This window comes from Heterocephalus glaber, unplaced genomic scaffold, assembly GCF_053883595.1.
Source record: "Heterocephalus glaber isolate CG9 unplaced genomic scaffold, H.glaber_assembly_v1.0 deba00000546, whole genome shotgun sequence".
Taxonomy (NCBI): domain Eukaryota; kingdom Metazoa; phylum Chordata; class Mammalia; order Rodentia; family Bathyergidae; genus Heterocephalus; species Heterocephalus glaber.
Genome location: NW_028258147.1, coordinates 17964057 through 17983879, shown reverse-complemented (window position 1 = coordinate 17983879; position 19823 = coordinate 17964057). Strand labels below are relative to the sequence as shown.

Below are 19823 nucleotides of genomic sequence, written 5' to 3'. Positions count from 1 at the left end.
ACAACATTAATGTTGAGAACAGTGTTATTTGAAGTCAGTCCACCTCTAAATGTTGTTGGGCATGGACCACTGAGCTGGGGGAGTAGGCTTTCCAATCCTGACTATCACTAATAAGTCAAGTTTCCTCACTTCTGTAGGCTGTGATTCATGCTTGCTGTTTTGTATTCATTTCTACCCGTTGATTAATCATCTGGAGTGAGGAGGTACTGCCCAGGCCCATAACTGAGGATTACGTACAATAACCCAAGATCTCAATCTAATATTATAAAAGGGAATGAACTTTAGCCTGAAGTTTTTTTTTTAACAAGAATAATGTTAGTACTAATGCATTAGAGAATGCTGCTACAAACCTGTCTTACTTAAAAGGCAATGGCCTAACTGTAATGATTTTTTAAAATTTTATGCAAACCATTCCAGAAGGAAAGATTCCAGATAATAGGGAAAATGTAGACATGCAAGCCAAAAATTTGACAAAGCCAAAAAATTTCACTGGATACCTATGAATCTGCTGAGTGTTCTGTGATTACAGAGGGATACTGATTATGACAAACTTAGAAAATGCTCCAACTAGAATTACTGGGTCCATTTTCTACTTTGAAGCCTCCATTACTCACTTAGCTGGCTGTCAAAGTAGACATGCAACTCCTTCCTAGGACACTGGTTATTAGGTACGGTCCCCAGACCAGCAACATTAGTGTCCTCTGAGAATCTGTTAGATGTGCAGATACTTAAGCCTTATCCCTGATCTACTGAATCAGAAATTTTGGGGATAGCGGTGGGGGTCTACCATTCCTACTAGGTGACTAGGACCCACAAAAGTGTAATAAGCAGTGTCCTAGAGAAAACCTCGGTTCTGTCTAGTCTTCCATTTTTATACATAGATGGGTCTTTCTACTACACAGACACCCATCTTCCTTTGTTTTAATACTATTTCATGAAACAACTGACATATTTTGGCTTTATTTTCTACTTTTATATTCTCTTTGATATAATTTTCATATAGTATTTCATATTGTTATCTTGTATATTTTGTGGGTTATAATACTTTTTTCCTTTAAATAATGGGACAGAAGTCAGAGAAACAAGACAATAAATGGGAGCTATTTCCATTTATGCTAGGTCATCTGATCATTTGCTAAGTTTTTTCTCTCATTCTGGACCTCACATTAATAAAGTCCGCTTGGCCAAGCCAAGGCCATGGCTGAACAGTAACTAGAATGTAGTTCTCAGGTTCCTGTCAGGGAAAGCAGTCCCACGGATGTTCCTGGTTGGGTTGTAAACACCAGTGCTTGGGTGGCAGCCTTATGTAACCCCTATGAAGAGTAGGGGTTTGTCTGATAGTCCCTAATTTACATTACAATGGCCATATAGCATTTCCAGAAAAAAACTTTCAATATTCCATTCTCCTCTGATGCTTTCTCATTAAAAAGCACAAGACATAATTATTCCCTTGAGATTCCCTATCTATTATACTGGTTATCTCTGCACTTCTAAAAGATTTTGTTCTGCTCAACAACAACTAGCTAGCATGGATTTCTACGTCTTCTTGCACAGGATGTGATTTAACATTTTATGCTACACTACCTATTTTTTATTCAGCTTGATAATATAAAATTCATTTATTTTTTATTCACAAGATTTTATAATAAATACATACAAACACCAGACTTTCTGGATAAAATATATAACAAAGAAATGAAAAATTAAGCTATTTTCTCAGATTTTTAAAAACAGAGTTCTGTTTTTTGTTTTTTAAAGCTCTTGCAATAAGATTCAATGGAAATGTTTATACTGGGCTTATTGTATCCTACTTTTATCCTTACCTATTTGTTCTCGTTGGGATAACTTCTTAAGACAGCCAATTTAGATCATTACAGTAGTACCTTGGTTCACGAACTTAATCCCTTCCACTATTCTGGTTGCAAATTACATTGGTCATGAACCGAATCAAATTTCCCCATAAGGTCAACATTGAACCTAATCATTGAATTTGATTAATTTGTGAACCGAGGAAAGAATTAAGTTCATGAACTGAGGTAGCAGTGTATTTGTTGAATGAATAAAAACTTGTACTTCCACTGCTTTCCATAATTCTGGAAATAGTGAGAACACAGTATCTTTCTGTTTTTCATGTGAATGATGTGTGGTTCACAGATTGAAACACTGCTTGGGTTAATGCACAATGAGGATTGTAATTAGCAAGGAAGAGACTCAAGAGGTCAGGCACTTCCAAAATCTAATATCCTTAAAGCAAAGCAAAACTAAGTAACTTCTGTTTTAACGTACAGACATCGCTCAGAATCTGTGGGAACTGATTTCAGGACTCCCCCTTTGCAGATGTTCACATTCTTTATAAAAAATGGCATTAACATTTTTGATTCACAACTGGCTGACTCAGTGCATGCACAAACCTTTAGATATGCAAGACTAATTATACTTGTTTTTCTAACTGTAGGGTTTGCAGACACATTGCAAATTACATATACAAGGAGGTACTCACTCTGGTTTTTGCACTCCGGTCAGTGCCAACTTCCAATAAGAGTTTAATACATTCTCTATTTCCATTTTTACAGGCCAGGTATAGAGGTGTCTGTCCTCCAGCAGCAGCATGATTAATGTTAGCATCATATGCAATTAATAATTCTACACACCTAAACACAAGATAATGATTAATTTCATAAAAATTAGGTTTAACTCCTGAAAAGCACTACCTGATCAGGATTCTAAATATAGACAACAATGCTAAAACAACTCTGCATCTTTATATATATCAATTATTTTTATGTCTATGTATCAATTATTGTGGCTCTTATTGTATAGATTTTTTGCAAAGCCAAAAATATATTTTAATCATCAAATTTAATTAAATGAAAATTTAAAACAGTACATTTGATCAATTGATAAACTTTGATTTATGACACTTCTCTCTAATCAACTTGAAAAAGTGGAGTCGTTGGAGTAGTTTAACTTATTGAAATGAATAATTTAAAATATAAAAGAATTTAATGCAAAAAAAATAAATAAAATATATATATATATATCTTGAACTTGTGGTACAAAATAGTTTGCCCCTTGAGGAAAGTCAAGCTGCTGAGTCATTCTGCAATTTTTCACTTGAGAAAATAATTACAAGTAGCATAGGCAGCAGGGCATCATGTGCCTCCTCTATAAAAAGTAGCAAGGAGACAGAAAAAGCTGCCTTGGGGATCAGAGACGGTGGAGGGTGCCCTGTCTCCTGAAGGGGTTGGCTGAGAAGGACAAAGACAGCTTTGCAGAAGCTCACTCGCAAAGAAAAGAAAGGCGGTAAAGCCAAGACTTGGTGGCAACTTAGTGACTAGCAAAACACAGAGCTTGAATTCGCAAAATCAAATTCAGAAAAAATTTAGGAAAGAGGGCTAATCATAATTATTAGGAGTAGTATTAGGGTTACTAACATTGATGTGAACCCGAAAATCTATCTTTTTAAAATTCTCTAATTTGCTAAAAAAAAAAAAATTTCTATCAGGATGGTCGGACTAAAATGGTGGAAAGCAGCTTGTATTCCCCACACCTGCTATTTTGTGGAGTCAAAGAAAGCAACTTAGTTAAGTTCTATTATTAAAATATGACATTTAAAAAACTATGCTTATATCTGACTTTATAAGCTCCTAAAGAAATCATTGCTAAAATTACGTGCATTTTAATAGGCGCTCAATGGGTTTTGTTTTGTTTTGAGATAGGGTCTCACTTTGTAGCATAGTTTGGCCTTGAATTATCCAAGCTTCCTGCATGCCAAGATTACAGGTGTGTAACACCATACCTGTGCTCCTGATGGTTTCATAACTGAACTACTTTCAGTACGTAAAATTCCTTCCTCAATTTTTTAAAACAGTGAATCAAGATGAATATTTGGGATTTAATCTGAGTAAATTCCCATTAGGAAGTTAAAAATATTAAAACAACATAATTCAATGTTTTATTTTTAATGCCATTGTAAGTAAAAAGCTTTTGTGGACTTTGGCAGAAAATAGTGAGTAGCAACTTTTTCAACACTTCCTTACTTCACTGTGCTGACGTGCTATAGATTACCCTCTTTGCAAGTAAGTTCTTTCATTTACAGCTTGGACATTCTGCATTTCATTTCTTCTCTTTCCTCAGACACAACTACTTAACAATCAAGAAGTACATATTCAGGATCCTACTTTTAAATCCTCAAATATGTTTAGTGAACTTATTTGCCAATGGATTTTAAGCACTAGTTTATACATTTAGGTGGAACTAAAATATGTTTGCAAAATATAAAAAGAGGCTATCTTCAGAGAGAGAGAAAAAAAAAAGAATTAGAAGCATCACTTACTCAAAATGTCCCTGAGCAGCTGCAGCACACAAAGGTGTGAAGCCATTTTTATCGGCAGCATTGACTTGGGCTTCTGCATTCAGCAGCAATCTCACACAATCTATGGATTTTTAATAGAAAGCAATTTTAATCCCCATTTTGAGTTATGATGAACCAAATTCTCTGCAAGATGCAGACAGATTTGAAACCCAAAGGACCTCTCCCCTGTGCAGCTAATCTGAGCAATTCTATCATGGCAGACTTGAGATTCCAGACTATTTCACAAGGAAAGTAGCCTCTTTTCCCCAAGTTTATGATATCCCACAACTCACTAAGGCATGATTTTTTCCAATGCTTTGGGAAAAGTTACTGATGAGTAAAGGAATGTCATGTGCCAGAAAAGGCTCTGCCACATTTTTCCACCAGCCCATCCCAGAAATAATGTTTTTGTACAGCCAACCAAATCCATTTACCAACTTGGAATACCATTATTTCTACTTAAACAGTGAAATTCTTACTTTATAATAATTTAATCCTTAAGTGCATATGTATAATGGCCATCCTATGCTAACTGCATGAATGAGGATAAAGCATCTACCTCAGGCATAAATATTAACTACTGCTCACATTGTGTTATTACCTAGATTTAATTCATTTATGTTAAAGAAAATTCCCAGTTGTGTTTTGGTACTGGGGATCAAACTTGGGACCTTGCACTTGTGAGGCAGGCGGCGGCACCACTGAGCTACATCCCCGGCCCAAAAATTCCCAGTTTTTGAAGAATTCCAAAGTACTTTAAAATTATTGAACTAGATGTTCCATTTATCTAAAAAAATTGACAATCATATGGCTCACACATGCAATGCTATTTGATTTTATACTTGCAGTTAATTCATTTTTTTCTGTACTACCATGTTTTAGTATATTTAACAACATAATTTGCATTTTAAAGAACAAGAATTTCAAGTCTTCATTGATAAACCATTTATAGTTACATAACTTTTCAGTTCTTTGCAAAAACATCCAAAAAATCTCTATGTTGTTGCAACTACAGAACAATTTCAGACCTATGACTCCTTCTAACGACCAAAAGTCCCCTCACTGTAGCCTTTGCTGATGGTCTTTCTCTCACATTATTTTTGTCCTGAACAAAGGTCACAAATGGACAGCCTTATTCTAAAATGCACTTTATAGTTACTAGACCTCAGACTTCTCAACACACATTTCATTGCACATAAAACAGAAATTACTTTTAACTAGCTGTAATACAATTTTACATTAAGGAACTATATGAGTTGAATTCTTTAACATTTATAAAACTTTATAACGTATATAAAAATTATTCACTACTATCTCTAAGAGAAAATTGAAACCAAAATAATTCTTTGCTCATAACAATGGTTATAAGAGCTTTTCACCTTCCGTCCTTTGGCAAGTGTGTGCTGTGAAAAAAAGACTACTCCATTTTTACCTGTATGTCCATTCTTAGCAGCAGAATACAAGGCAGAATGGCCATCTTCACAGGAGTAATTAATGTCCAGTCCTTCTTCATTAAGCAGCATTGATAATAAAGTGACATTTCCCTGGGCAGCAGCTTGCTGAAGAAGGGTGGGCCTGCCAGCCAGGGGGGCAGGACCACCACTCATTAGCAAAGGGGTTAGGGAGGGTGACCAGCCTGTAGGTTAAAGTGACCCTCGTTAGAGAGAGGGAGTAAGGACAAGAGACAGATATTACTACTCCTTCCTGAATTACATACATACACACACATAAACATATGAACATGTATCCCTAGAGCATTAAGTGGTTTCTAACATTATCAATCTGTTAATATTTTCTTAGCACGAGTCTGTACTGTTATTTCAGATCTTATTATCTGCTGCTAATTAAATTCACACACGGTGACAAATTATTTTTAGTTGTCAGTCTCACACAGATAAGTGTTAAAGTAGTGACTGGTTTTAGGAAATTAAAATGGCTGTCACATTTTAAAAGTTTAAATTCTCCTTCTGATTCTCAAAACAATTTGAATTTTAAAATTATATAAAAGTTTCCTCAATTTCAGTATCAGTCTGAGAAAGTAAAATGTTATTTTTAGGTACAGGTAGAAATGATACTATGAAATAAAGATTTCCTTCCTCAACAATATTCCCAATTTATTTAATTATAAATTTTACATAAGCCATTAAGATGGGTCTAACACTGGCAAGGAATATACTTATATTCCTTGAATACCTTTATTTGGGAATGAACTAATGATGTTAACTACTCCTCAGTATCAAGAGTTAACAAACACAACGTGCGTAACTGGATCTAGAACACACCAGTGCGAACATTCAATGACAATTTTGAAGGCCATGTTATCCGGACATCTTTAACAGGTCTAACAAACTTTTAATCAGCCAACAAAACAGGACACTACCATATAGTTTTAACAAAAATCATTAAGAGTTATCAGGGTTAGGTATTTCTCATCAGTATTTAGCAGCTTTAGGAGAGAATCTGTTAAGGGTATGGAGTCGGTTGCATATAGTATGGAAAATTTTCTGAATTCTTCCTTGATCAAAAGGCTGCAAAAATAGTAAAGTAAAATGTTTATTTAAAGTGATATATAGGTATTTGTGTCTTTTAGGCTTAAGTACAGTGAACTTCCAAAATAAGACATTCTGGTTTTCTCCTTAAAGAGATCCAATACTTCCAAATAGTATTGTGTGCACATACTCTTTCCTCCAGGGCACACTTTCCTCATACATACAGTAAATAACCTTTAATCAGAAGCCACAGACAGATGTTTTACATTCCCTGCACATGAATATCAGAATCATGTTCTAGATGGGAGGGCATTATATTAATGTACGTATACAATACTCAGATCTTATTATTAAACCCTAAGTCACTGGCCTTTAATTATTTTAATAAATATCAAAGAAATTTCTTAGTAAAAATTATTTAAAAAACCAAAGTCATTTATACAAATGAAACTATACTATTTGTTAAAGACTGGGTGTATCTTCATAATCAATTACTTGGATCCATGAAATCATTTATTGTTTTTACTGGGACTGCAGTGACAGACAAAATGCTCATAAAATTCAATATTTATCTAAACTTTGTGATATTTTTCCATTGATATTCATTAGGTCTTCTTACAAAAGTGGTATTTTTACTTCATACTTACAAGAACGCTCCTCTCTGGTACATTTTACCTTTTGTATTTTCTTAAAAACAAACAAAAAAACAGGCCCACAAAAATTAAATCAGTACTTATTAGAAATGGATGATAAACAGAGAAATTATAAACACCAAGGTATGAAACCTTGACTGTAAAGCAAACACAGGCAATACAAAAGCATCACACTACCGCCCTCTGTGGAACAGGATGGATATGGCTCATGCTACCAGTGTCTGTCTCTCTTTCTCTATCTCAGTCAAGGTGTCTTTCGTTATTGATATTCTCTTATGAATATCAACACACACACACACACACACACACACACACACACATATATATATTAAACAGTTGGGTATTCTTTTGGGGGAGCAGTTTGAGACAGGGTCTTGCTATGTAGTCCAGGCTGGCCTCGAACTCCCAGCAATCCTCCTGCCTCAGCCTTCCAAGGGCTGGAATGCTAGGATTACAGGCATGCACCACCATGCCTGGCAACAATTGGCTATTCATTTGAACATTGTCTTCATTCATTTCCTCACCACAATTCTAGGCTTTAGGAGATAATTTAAATGTTACTATATTTTCCAACTGTTTTATATGAAAATATTAAATTACAGATATAATTTCCTAGAAAATCCTATTGTAATGTTAAATTATTTGAAAAATAAAAAATGCTTTTTCTTTTTGGATTTTTTTGTTTTTTGCAACAGGGTCTTACTATGTAACCCAGACTGGCATCAAATTTGTCATTCTCCTGCCTCAGCCTCCTGGGTACTGTACTTACAGGCATCCAGCAAGGTAAAAACTTTATTCAAAATTTTTCTCAATCTTTAGACTACTCAAGAGTTTTACAGTTCTTTCTGTCCCTAGACAGAACTACAGAAGGTATGTTTCCTTATTTTCTTAGAGGACTGTAAGACAGCTTAAAAATCTTTACAAAAAATGCTTTATAATACCATGTATTCTTAAACTTTTAAATAAATGTTACATATTAACAGTCATTTCCAATTTTCTGTAGCACAAACTTATTGTTAATAAATCCTGCTATAGATATAGGAAAAACAACTTCACTACAAGACTGTATTGCTCATCTGAAAAACGAGGCAATGATACCAATGGTAATATTTAGTGGACTGGTTTAGTAATCACAGAACAGATCTATAGTCACACAGCTACTCTAATGAAGTTAGAAAAGGCATTCAACTTTGCAGTGTCATATGCAAACATTAGCAAAGGTGAGCGTCTAACATGACATGCCAGGAAGGGAACAAAACGTGCAATGGCTGACGGAGGAGGAATTGAGAACAGCTTCTGGCATCAGCTTCAGAGAGGGGGGAAGGTTAATGTCATAGCCCAGATTATTTTTGTGTTCAGATTTAGCCTTTAAGCCAATCATACGTGAGAATAATTTTTAAAATATATATTTAAGGAAAAAAGTCTGAACCAGACTAAATAAAATGTGCCAAACAAATAACAACAGAAAGAAAACAGAAAAAAAATTTCCAAGGGTATGGAAACTCAGTTGCCTGGAGTGATTTCTGCTTTAGGCTTCTGTTCATTCAACAATTAAAAGTTCATATGCCAAGTTCAAAAGGAAGAAGAAATTCTAATTCGTTTAGAATTTAAAACATTATTTTGAAATTGGATTTGGCTATAAAAGTTACCAGTAGATTTAAAGAACTTTACCGTGTAATCCACTTCTGTTATTCTAATTCTCACTGGAGGTTTAACTTGGTTGTAATTGTCACAGATAAAAGTTGACATGGACAATATTTTAGAGTTTAAAGATCTGGGATCTAGCAGATCTCCAGAAGGGAAAGGTAGTGAACTGTTGTTTCAATTCATCAGGCTAATTTAAGACATCCTTTGGCTTGGAAATAAATGTTTTGACTCATTGTTTTCATTTTTAGATGGAAAACTAATAGCTCAGAGAAAATCTGCTCTCCAGGATGATATAGAAAGGGCAGAAACGGACTACCCTTGCCTTCTTATACTCAAGTTCAGTGTTCTTTTGATGGAAATAAAAACAAACATCTGCCAGATATCTGGCATATGTGCTCTGTCCCCATGCCTGATGCTAGCAATGACAGGTGTTAGTGGATATTTGTGTTAATATTCTTCAATGGGCTTATGACCTGGAGAGGTACAAGCTCACCCAGGCACATCTGGGTTAAAAAGCAGGACACAGGGAGCTCTGGTGCATCCTATGTGCAATGAGTATGGTGGCAAAATCTGGGTCAACTGCGCTGGGAGTGTAGTTCAGTTGCAGAGATCTGGGTCTGATCCTCAGCAACACCAAAAGAAGAATAATTGGGCGATCTAAATGGAATGCAGAGTTAAAATCCTATATCTCATTTAAGTGAGGCTAACCTACACCGACTGTTGAGTTACAAAGTTACATACCTTTCTCATGCAAAGGTGGTAACATTTCTATCCCCGGAACAGAGAAGGAGGTGCTCAGTAGACACCTGCTTTAGGACTGATACCTCAGGTACCTCCCCTCTTCCCTTCGAAGCTACATCTCCTCCCCACCTCAATAGTGAGGATTCAACCCAGGACCTTTATATTGAGCTACATCTCCAGCACTTTTTATTTCTTAAGGCAGGGTCTAGCTAAAATATCCAGGCTGGGTTCAAACTTATAATTCTTCTGCCTCAGCTTCCCAGAGTGCTGCAATTATAGGCAAGTGCCACCTCATCTGGCTCAGGAGCCCTAATTATAATTGAAAAACAGAAGCCTGTTATTCCACCAAAGGTACTTCTATAGTTCTGAGACTATTTTGGCCACGTTTCAAAAATCAGAGAATAGAAAGCAAGGAATCAATTCTATGTATCATCAATAGCTGCCATGTTTTTGGAACCGCTATGTATATTCTCTTTTGTTCCCCGGACAAAAGCAAAAGACATTTTTCAGAGGACTTCTGGGTCCTCCCTACAAACTTCCACTGTATCCTAGACATGTTGTTCTAGACAATATATAACAAATTAGAAAACCTCCATCCTTTAAAGCTTAAAAACCTGCTGACAAAATGCTCCTCAGTCATAGATTCTGGTCTTAAAGCTTCTCTGCTGAAATCAATGAGGATCTGTAGCCAGACCCTGGACCACACTGATGACCAGGGCAACAGCTAGTAGAGCCTCATGACAGCAAAGAACATATGACTTGTATTTTTTTTTTTTGGTACTGGGGATCGAACTTGGGACCTTGTGCTTACAAGGCACGCGGTGGCACCACTGAGCTAAATTCCCGCCCCCATGGCTTGTATTTTTTTTAAAACTGACAAAATTTACATACCCTGGGTAACGTTTCCTATTTTACAATCTATGCAGTCAAAGGATAACCAATGCTCCATAGTTTTGAAACTTTTATGGAGGCTTAAAGATCTTATGGAACATCCTCTTCTTCTCTTGAATGGTAGAAACCCTCTCTTCTGGGGGTGGGTTTAATTTTTGAGAAGAGGCCAACATTATCTCAGACCATGAGAAGGGCTTGTTAGTTCAGCAATGCTGTCTTGAATAAAAATGTTGAATGCTTGTAAAGATACCACAATGCTATAAGCCAACAATATCACTGAGGCAAGAATACCACCTCTATTTAGTGACTACTCAGGCTCAATCCTGTGCCCTTTAATTGTGATAGAATTTGAGCCTCCTAATAGCCACTCCCCCAAAATGGTGTAAGATCCATATAAAGGAAAAGAAAACTCGCTTAGTGTGAGAAAAATCAATGAAAATTCAGTTGTAAATGGTAGAATCTAGATTCCAACAGATATGAGTAACTTCAAAGTCCATGTTGTTTCTAATTCTCAATTTTGTACCTCAAAATAGCCTTTCAAAGAGCTTAATTTCAAGGAGACAGCTTATTATTATGGTGTACTGATCTCATTACCTGATAAAATCAATAAGTACAGTGTTACCTGTTTTTCAAATTCTCACTCTAAATTTTAAATATGATACTATTCAAATTTTCCTTTAATTTTTAAATTTCCCTCCCTTTAGAACCAATAATATTTGCTAACCACTAACATGCCAGGGTAGGAGACATCTGCGTAACATCAACAGACTGACACTGCAGCATTATTTTACAGCCAGATGCTGAACAAAGGATTAATCCACCAGGGATGCAGAGTAGCTTAGTGGTAGAATATCTGCCCAGGAATCACACAAGGAAGGTCCTGAGTTTGATCCCCAGAACTGCCAAAGAAAAGAAGAAAACTAATCCAGTCATGACAATAAAAACCAATGCTTGTTTTAAAGATGAGTGCAATGGGCCACAACTATAATTCCAGCTACTTGGGAGGCTGATGCAGGAGGATTGCAAATTCAAGGCCAGAGTAGGCAACACGGCAAGGCATTGTCTCAAAAATAAAAAGAGCTGAGGATGTAGCTCAATGATAGACCATTTGCCTAGCTTGTCCAGGTCCTTGTGGTCAATCCCCAGTAAGGGGCAAAGAAGAGTATGCTTCTTCTAACAATGTACAATGAAAAGGAAAAAAAAAAATCTAGTTCTTTTTTCAACAGTTCCAGATTCAGTGATTTTATAAAGCTCATCTGTAATGGAAAACATCTATAAGATAGCCCACGTGCTATATGATCCATCTGCTCAATGCTGGAAGAAGACAGCTTAAAATAGCATGAATGGCTCTTGAAATAAGCTAAGAATATTCACACTCTGTTTCTGAGGGTAAGAACAAAACCTTAACATCAAACTGATTTTAAAACTCAGAATATACCAATTATAGAACAAACCCAATAAATTTGGTATTTCAGAAAGTACTGACTTGAAAGAAAAAATAATCCCTGAAGGGTTAGAACCAAACACATCCTGTCTGATTGTGATCCATTAATATTGAGGTCTTGTGAGATAAATATTTAATAAGAAGAGATACTCTTTCCTCCCCTAGAAATGTTTCAGTCACTCTAAATTAATGGTCTCCATGTGCTTCAAATCATTATTTTCAGGTTGTTTAAAAGAAAGCACCTAGCATAACAAAACCGCAATTCATACAGCAAGATGAATCACCATACCCAGGAACCTTTAAAGAAAATTACCAAAAAAAAAAAGGAAAGAAATAGGAAAACAAAATCAAATTTAAAAAAAGTTTCAAAGCAATGTGAAGAAAATTAAGGCAAGTGAGAGGACAGGCCACATTCTTAAAAAAGGGTAAAAGATTTCAATCCCTTTACCTGATGCTGTTACCAGGAGGCTGTCTGAGGCACCTGGTCTATGGGATGAGGCACTAACAGGGCTTATGGAAGAGCAAAAGGCAATGGTGGTGGGAACGACAAGGGAACTGTCTGAACATGCAGGTTGGCTCAGTCCAGGGACTTCAGCAGGCCAGGCACCCACCTGAGATGTGGCCAGGGCTGAAACTGTACAGCCTGTAGGTGCCACAGTTAAATCTATGGATGGTTTTGGTGGCAGCTGAGGGGAGGATGACTTAGGGGCATTCTCCTCATTTGTTACCCTGTTCCCTTGTGGCAGACTGGAGGGAGATGAAACCACACTTTTGTTATCAACTTTGGCCCCTGCATTTGAGGCCCTACTGCTATCCATGATAACCTTGAGTTGGGGATGTGGTGGAGAAGGAGTCTGGGAGAGCCCTGGCTTTTTTGGAGGGATAGGAGGAGGATTTCCTCTGTCAACACGTGGTATACCAGGAGTCTTTAAACTGGCTCGACCGACTGGAGGATGGGTCCCACCGTCCCCTGCAGAGGCTGCTCCAAGCCTAGGGGGAGCACTTGCTTGAGGGCTTGTAAATCTTGACAGTGCTTGGGTCACAGTATTCCGAGCCAGCTGTTTGGCCACTAGACTGTCACGACTGGTAGGAGAGATATCTCTTGATGGAGGACTTTGTGTAGTATTTCCATTTTGATCTGGGTCATTAACATTGCCCTGAAATCTGAATCTAGCGGCTTGGATCCGTGGGTTTAGACCTGCATGCAAAGATGCATTGGCACATGGTGAATGTAAACTATGCATAGGTGGAGCTTGTGAATAGGTCTGGGGAGTGGGGCCTGGTGTCTGAGCAGTGGGAGGGGTAGAGCTACTGGGAAGTGAGGGTGTGCTACTTGATAGATCAGGCATTGAGCCAGAGCTCGGTCCATTTTCCTCAATCCTGCTTGTACCTGGAGGTGGAAGTGTAGGTTGAGAGGAGCTGACCAAGTCCCCATGGGAAGCCTGCCTGTCAATGCCCGGTCTGACCAATGGGGCACTGGTGCACACATTTCCTTTTGCATTTGCAGAAATGAGGGGGCTCCCTGCAGAAGGCTTTACAGGCATGGTCAAAGGCACCTTCTTCACATGGTCAGTGCTTTCTGTCAGTAGGTCAGTCTGACAAGCAACAGACTCTGTCACAGGTCCTTCTGTTCCTACAGATATGGAAACCAAATGCCTATCTTTTGTCTTCCGTGGGAGGGAAAGGCTTGGTTTGCTGTCGCTTCCTCTCTTCAGCTGCTCGATCATTTTCTTCATCTTGTCTATCTCTTCTTTGAGGTTAGTAGTGTGCGCTTCTTCTCGGTTCAGCTTGGCACGAAGCTGTTCCCGCTCGGTATCAAACTCAGAGAGTTGTTTCTCCATCTGAGCTTCCATTTCTGTGCTTCGTCGCTTCTCAGCTGAGAGTTCCTCTTCTAATTCATTTGTCTTTTTCTTTTCCTCCTCCAGTTTGGTCATTACTTCTTCCAGCTTCTGGGCTTCCTCTATGACTCTGCCTGAGAGCTGTTTACACTCCTTTGCCAGCATCAGGACCACCTGCTTGTTCTTCTCCCGCTCCTCCTCGAGCCGGGCAGCCAGCTTCTTGTGCTCTTGCTCAAGAGCTTGTAGCTGAAGCTTTTCCATTTCCAGCTGGAAGACATTCGCAGGAAAACCCAGATTAATATACAGAATATTCTTTTCACCAAAGAGGGCTTTTAGTGAAGTTTTTATTAATTTTCTAACCACTGTATGGTTTGAGTTAGCAAAAACGCCACATTTTCAAAATGTATTATGATAAATGTATTATGTATTAAATGTAAATGTATTAAAATATTTCAAAATATTTTAAAGACCCATTAAAATGAGAACATTTCTGTAAAATAGCTTTGTGAAAAATATGTAAGTCATGGCAATAACTGTTTTAATTTATTAAGGTAAAGAAAAAGAGGATAATAATCAGATGCTTCAGGTTACAGCACAGAATTCAGTAAGTTCAATTTCTGTAAAAGTAGAATTCTGAGGGAACTGGTGATATTTAAAATGTTCAACGTGGGGCTGGGGATTTAGCTCAGTGGTTCTGCCTCCTGCCTCGAAAGCGCAAGGTTCCGAGTTCGATCTCCTGTACCAAAATAAATAAATAAATAAATAAATTAATTAATTAATTTAAAAAATACAATAAAAGGTTCAACACTTTCAAATTACTCACTAATCTCTGAGGTACGGAATCATGTAAAGGGCTGAAAAGATAGGACTTCAGGTAAATTCTAAGCTCCCATATTCACTAATTGTACTACTTAACTAAACAAACTTCTTTGGACTTCTTTATAATTACTATGGAAACCATGAAATCATATATGAAAGTTTTTTTAAAAAGTATAAAGAACTAAGTAATTATCGTCTCAGAAGTGTAATCAGAGTCAGTGAACCAAAAGTCTGGTCTTGTCTCGTCCATCCTGCTGTCTCACTATCCCAGTCCCCCCAGTACTTCTTGAACATGACCCTGCCTCAGGATCTTTGACTCTGCTGGCCTGTCACCTAGATTTCTACCACACACCTCCACACCTTTGCAAGATGCTCCTGTGCAGGCCAAGAGTGACCAGGGAGCAGGGCCTTCTGTACTCTCCACACTGCCCAGGAGTGTTTTCCTTCACAAAAAGCTGCTGACTGCTCACCAAGCCACAGGTTCCTAGCATTAGCGCTTTCCAGAAAAGAAATATTTCTCTAATTGACTGACCAAAAGAAGTAGCTCTTAAAAATCTTTCTCTCTCTCGAGGTGTTTTTCAACAAAAAGTACCCAATAGCACAAGAGGCTGGCCCCTTTTTCCTTCAAGCCTCTACTCCACTGCCCATCATCACCTGAGAACAGTGCCTCTTCTCTTGTATCTGTCCCCCATGTTTAGGACCTACCTGCCTCCACTAGAATGTAACTTCTTCCTGAGGCCAGGGGCTGTGACTTTCTATGGCCCCAAGACCTAGAACAGTGGCTGGCACACAGTGGTGCTTGACAAGTTGTCGAATGAATCAATCAATGAAAAGAATTAACATTACTCCACAAAAACATCAAATTTCCAGACACTGATGGGCTTTCTGAGTACGTGGAAGCTGTATAGCTGCACTATTCTAATATGGCTTTCTCACTTCTCTCTAGGGGCAGGTCTTTCCTGAAGTTGTAAAGAACAAAGGATACATCTAAGGCTGCCATGCAGTTGCCAGGCTAGCTCACCTGCCCAACTAAAGCAACATTCCAGTGTGGTCCATGGAGGGCTTGATGGCTCATAAAGGTTAAAGGAGACCTCCCTTGTTAAAGATATGGAAAGGACCTTTTCTCTCCTTGAGATGTAAAAAACAAATATAAGGCATATCTCAGTTTATTGTACTCTACTGTGCTTAACAGATACAGTGGGGTTCTTTTTGTTTTTTCAAATTGATAGTTTGTGGCAAGCAGGTCTATTGACCATTTTTCCAACAGCTCAGATAATCCTTAGCATTTTTTTCCACAGTAAAGAATATTTTAAGTTACATACTTTTTTTTTTTTGGTACCGGGGATCGAACTTGGGACCTTGCGCTTGTGAGGCAGGCGCTGGAACCACTGAGCTAAATCCCCGGCCCAAGTTACATACATTTTTAAAAATATAAACATAATACTATTGAACACTTAGACTACAGTATAGGGTTAGCAGAACATCTATATAACTCACTGAGAAATCAAAACAGTTATTTCAAAATTTGCTTTACTGCAGTAGTCTGAAACTAACCCTAAAATATATTCCCCAGAGAGCTCGTATTTATTAAAGTCAGATTCCAGTCATTAATAACAGAGGAAGGAGACTTTCCTAGGGTCCATCAGCTATTAGCATGTGCTCCTGTGTTCTTTACCTTGCTGTGAAAACCACTACGCCATCCTCCTCACAGTGCTGTGGCACCAGAAAAAGAAACCCCACTGGGTGCAGCTAGGGCTCAGGAATACTATTTATTTAGGTTGGGATGCTTGCTGCTTTGAAGAACAGTTTTTGAATAGCAATTGGGGGATGGGTCTCATAAATAGGTGATCAGAACTACAGATAATTCCTCAAGGAAAATGGCTCATGTATTCTCTTTTACTATACAAAATCTTACGAGTGACTTTATAAGTAGATCAGGAAAGATTTGGAGGACAAGTGCGATCATAATATTTATATGTATATTTTATTTGTATGGGTGCTTCACAGAAATTTTGACTTTCTATTGGCTAAAGCACTGCAACTCTTCCAAACTATACCAAGTCACAGACTTATATAAGAAGGTGCCCATAAAGTTAGGAATATTAAGAAAACAATATATTTTATGTTAATGTAAAAAAATTCTCCTAACAATATAAGTAAAAGCACAATCTAGGTCAATTTTCAGCTTACTTTTAAAATTTTTAATTTACCTTTGAGGGTAAAAAAAATATGTGTTTTACAATTCCAAGTCCTACCCTCATTATACAAAACTAACTAGAGGCCACATTTGTGACTTCCCTGATGCCATCCAGCTAACCGAGGTCAAAATCACAGCCATCATTCAGCGTTCTAATGGCTTCAAGCTTTTTCTCATTGCCAACGGTATTTCTTCACTATGGATCACATTTCAATTTGGAAATAACTCTCATTTTTCAGTACAGCATCAAATATAAAAAACTTAGAAGAGCAACTCAATTAATCTTTTATTTATACAGAAAGCTCTATGACTGTAAAGCACCCATAATTTTCTTGTATCTTGGTTGTTCTATCACTTGCACCTCATAAATCCCACCTCAGATTAATACATGTCTTTTTAACCCTCCTACAGACAGCAGAGCACAGAAAAAACCTCCCAAAGGGTACACCTACTACAGACATGGCACCAAACTCCACTAGCTCTAAACCTCAGCCATCCATCACTGTACCTTTGTTTAGCTTCTTCTACCATTTACTACAGCAGTATTTTTGACCTTTGCTACATTCTCAAAAGTTCATCCAGTGACAACTCAAAGGGCTGTCAGTCTAACTTTAGGGACTCCTTTATCAAGAAAACCCCAACTCACTCACTCCTGCCTGCTCAGCACCCTGTCTCCTCCCTTAAGCTTTCATTAGAGCCTCACCAACCCGCCTGTGTTCTTCTGTTAATCTGAGGAGAAATGGCTTCCATCTGCTCAGCATTCAACTCTCCTTCAGCACTGAACTTCATTCTTCCCTGTCACCTTTGGGACTTGCTCTATCAGTTATCACACCGCTCTTTATAAATACCAACCATCTGCTCTCTATGAACTCCTTCCAGTCAGTACAGAAACAAAATCCAAAGCTTTGATTTGTGGAGGGGCACACTGGCGACTGAATCCAAGGCCTTCCCACTGAGCTGAGCCATGTACCCATCCTCTCTTTTTCCCCCCTATTTTGAGATTGAGTCTTCTAAATTGCTCAGGCTGGTTTTAAATTTGCAATCTTCCTGCCTCAGCCTCCCAGCTTGCTGGAACTACAAGAATGTACCACTGGGCCCAGCAAAAATAATTTTTATATTAAAAATATTCTTTGACCATTCATTCCAAGGACAAAGTCTTTGGCCTTGCTTTCTTGTCTTTCTGCTTTCTTCGGCCTTTTTCTGTCTATAAAATCAACTTCCTCTATTAAGCTCATCAGAACACTTATTCTGTTTTATGAAATGAAGTGTTGCCTGAGTCTAGAATAAAAAATAAAACCAATTAAGATTACTAAACTACCTGAGTATGATGGTACATGCATGTAATTATCAGCTACTTGAGAGGCTGAGGCAGGAGGATCACAAGATGTAGGCTAGCCTGGGTAACTTAGCAAGATCCTGTATCAAAACAAAATTTAAAAGCCTGGGAATGTAGCTCAGCACTAGGACACTTGCCTAGCATGTACAATCCCCTGGGTTCAATACCTAGCACGCCCCCCAAATCCTATATGTGTATATATAATATATTCTAAATGAATATATAAATATAGTAAGTCCCTGACTTATGAATGAGTTCTGTTCCAGAACTATTCGTAAGATGGATTTGTATATAAGCTGTCAAAGTAAGTCTTATACTGTATATATGTGAAAATTTGCAACTTGAATATTTGTAAGTCAGGAACTTACTGTACAAATATATAAATATATGATGCAATATATTAATGCATAGTATATGGAAATACATATTCTCCTGAACACACACACAAAATCCCTTAGCAAAATATTTTAGGCATCTAACTTGGTTCAATATTCAAAAATAAACCTGTGTAAATATCATATGAAGAGAAAAGACCATGACTACATCAACAGATAAATCACTCTACAAAACTCAACACACATTCATAATAAAACCTTTCAATAAGAAATAAAACGGCACCTCGAAGAGATTAAAAAGTATCTGTAAACCAGCATAATTAACATCATACTGAATGGTGAAACACAGAATATTTTTTCCTTAAGAAAAAGGAAATGGCAAAGAGGTCCACAGTCGCCACTTCTCTTAACACTTCTGCACAAGAGGTTCCAGCCACTGCAATGATGCAGGTGTGGGAAGTAAAGGCAGGCAGGCAATTTGGAAAAGAAGTAAAACGTGTTCTGTTTATATATAACATGCTCACCTAGAAAATGAAGTGTAATATTAAAAGTAACTTCTAGAACTAATATGTAATTTAGCAAGATCATAAAATACAACATACAATCAATTGAATTCCATTATACTCACAACACGTAGAAAAATATTTTAATCAAAAAATAAAACACTTGGGAATGAAACCAACAAGTGACCCTTAAGATCACTACACTGAACACAATAAAATACTGCCAGGAGAAATTAAAGATCTAAAAATATGGAAAAATAGCCTACGATCACAGGTTTGATGACAAAATTTCGTTAACCTGTCAATTCTCAGAAAATTAGTCTTCAGAGTAAATTAAATTTCAATTCCCGCAAACCTTTCGAGAAATCAGCAAACGGATTTTTTTTTAATGGAAATGCAAAGGACCTAGAATAGGCACCACAATTTTGATAAAGGGAAATAAAGTTGGAAGACTTACAGCTCCTGTACTTAAGGTTTACTATAACTACAGTTCTCACTTACCTGAAGTTCCAGTACAGGCAAGACTAACCCATGATGAAAAAATCAGCAGTGTTCAGTGGTTGACTGAGTTGGGGA

The 19823-nt window shown here is 37.4% G+C and overlaps 1 protein-coding gene across 5 annotated transcripts in view; it reads right to left on the bottom strand.

The window, feature by feature from the left end:
• The window catches only part of Cttnbp2 (cortactin binding protein 2), a 454755-nt gene that overhangs the window by 79128 nt on the left and 355804 nt on the right, over positions 1–19823 (bottom strand). For 4 of the 5 annotated variants that reach the window (XM_087204593.1, XM_004865255.4, XM_087204594.1 and 1 more), the window contains 4 exons: positions 12668–14324; positions 5787–5990; positions 4337–4436; positions 2501–2651 (listed from right to left, as the gene is read on the bottom strand). In XM_087204593.1, coding sequence (XP_087060719.1) covers positions 2501–2651; positions 4337–4436; positions 5787–5990; positions 12668–14324 — 2112 coding nt within the window. Of the gene's footprint in view, positions 1–2500; positions 2652–4336; positions 4437–5786; positions 5991–12667; positions 14325–19823 lie in introns of those variants that run through there. The other variant, XM_087204596.1, reaches the window with a different exon arrangement.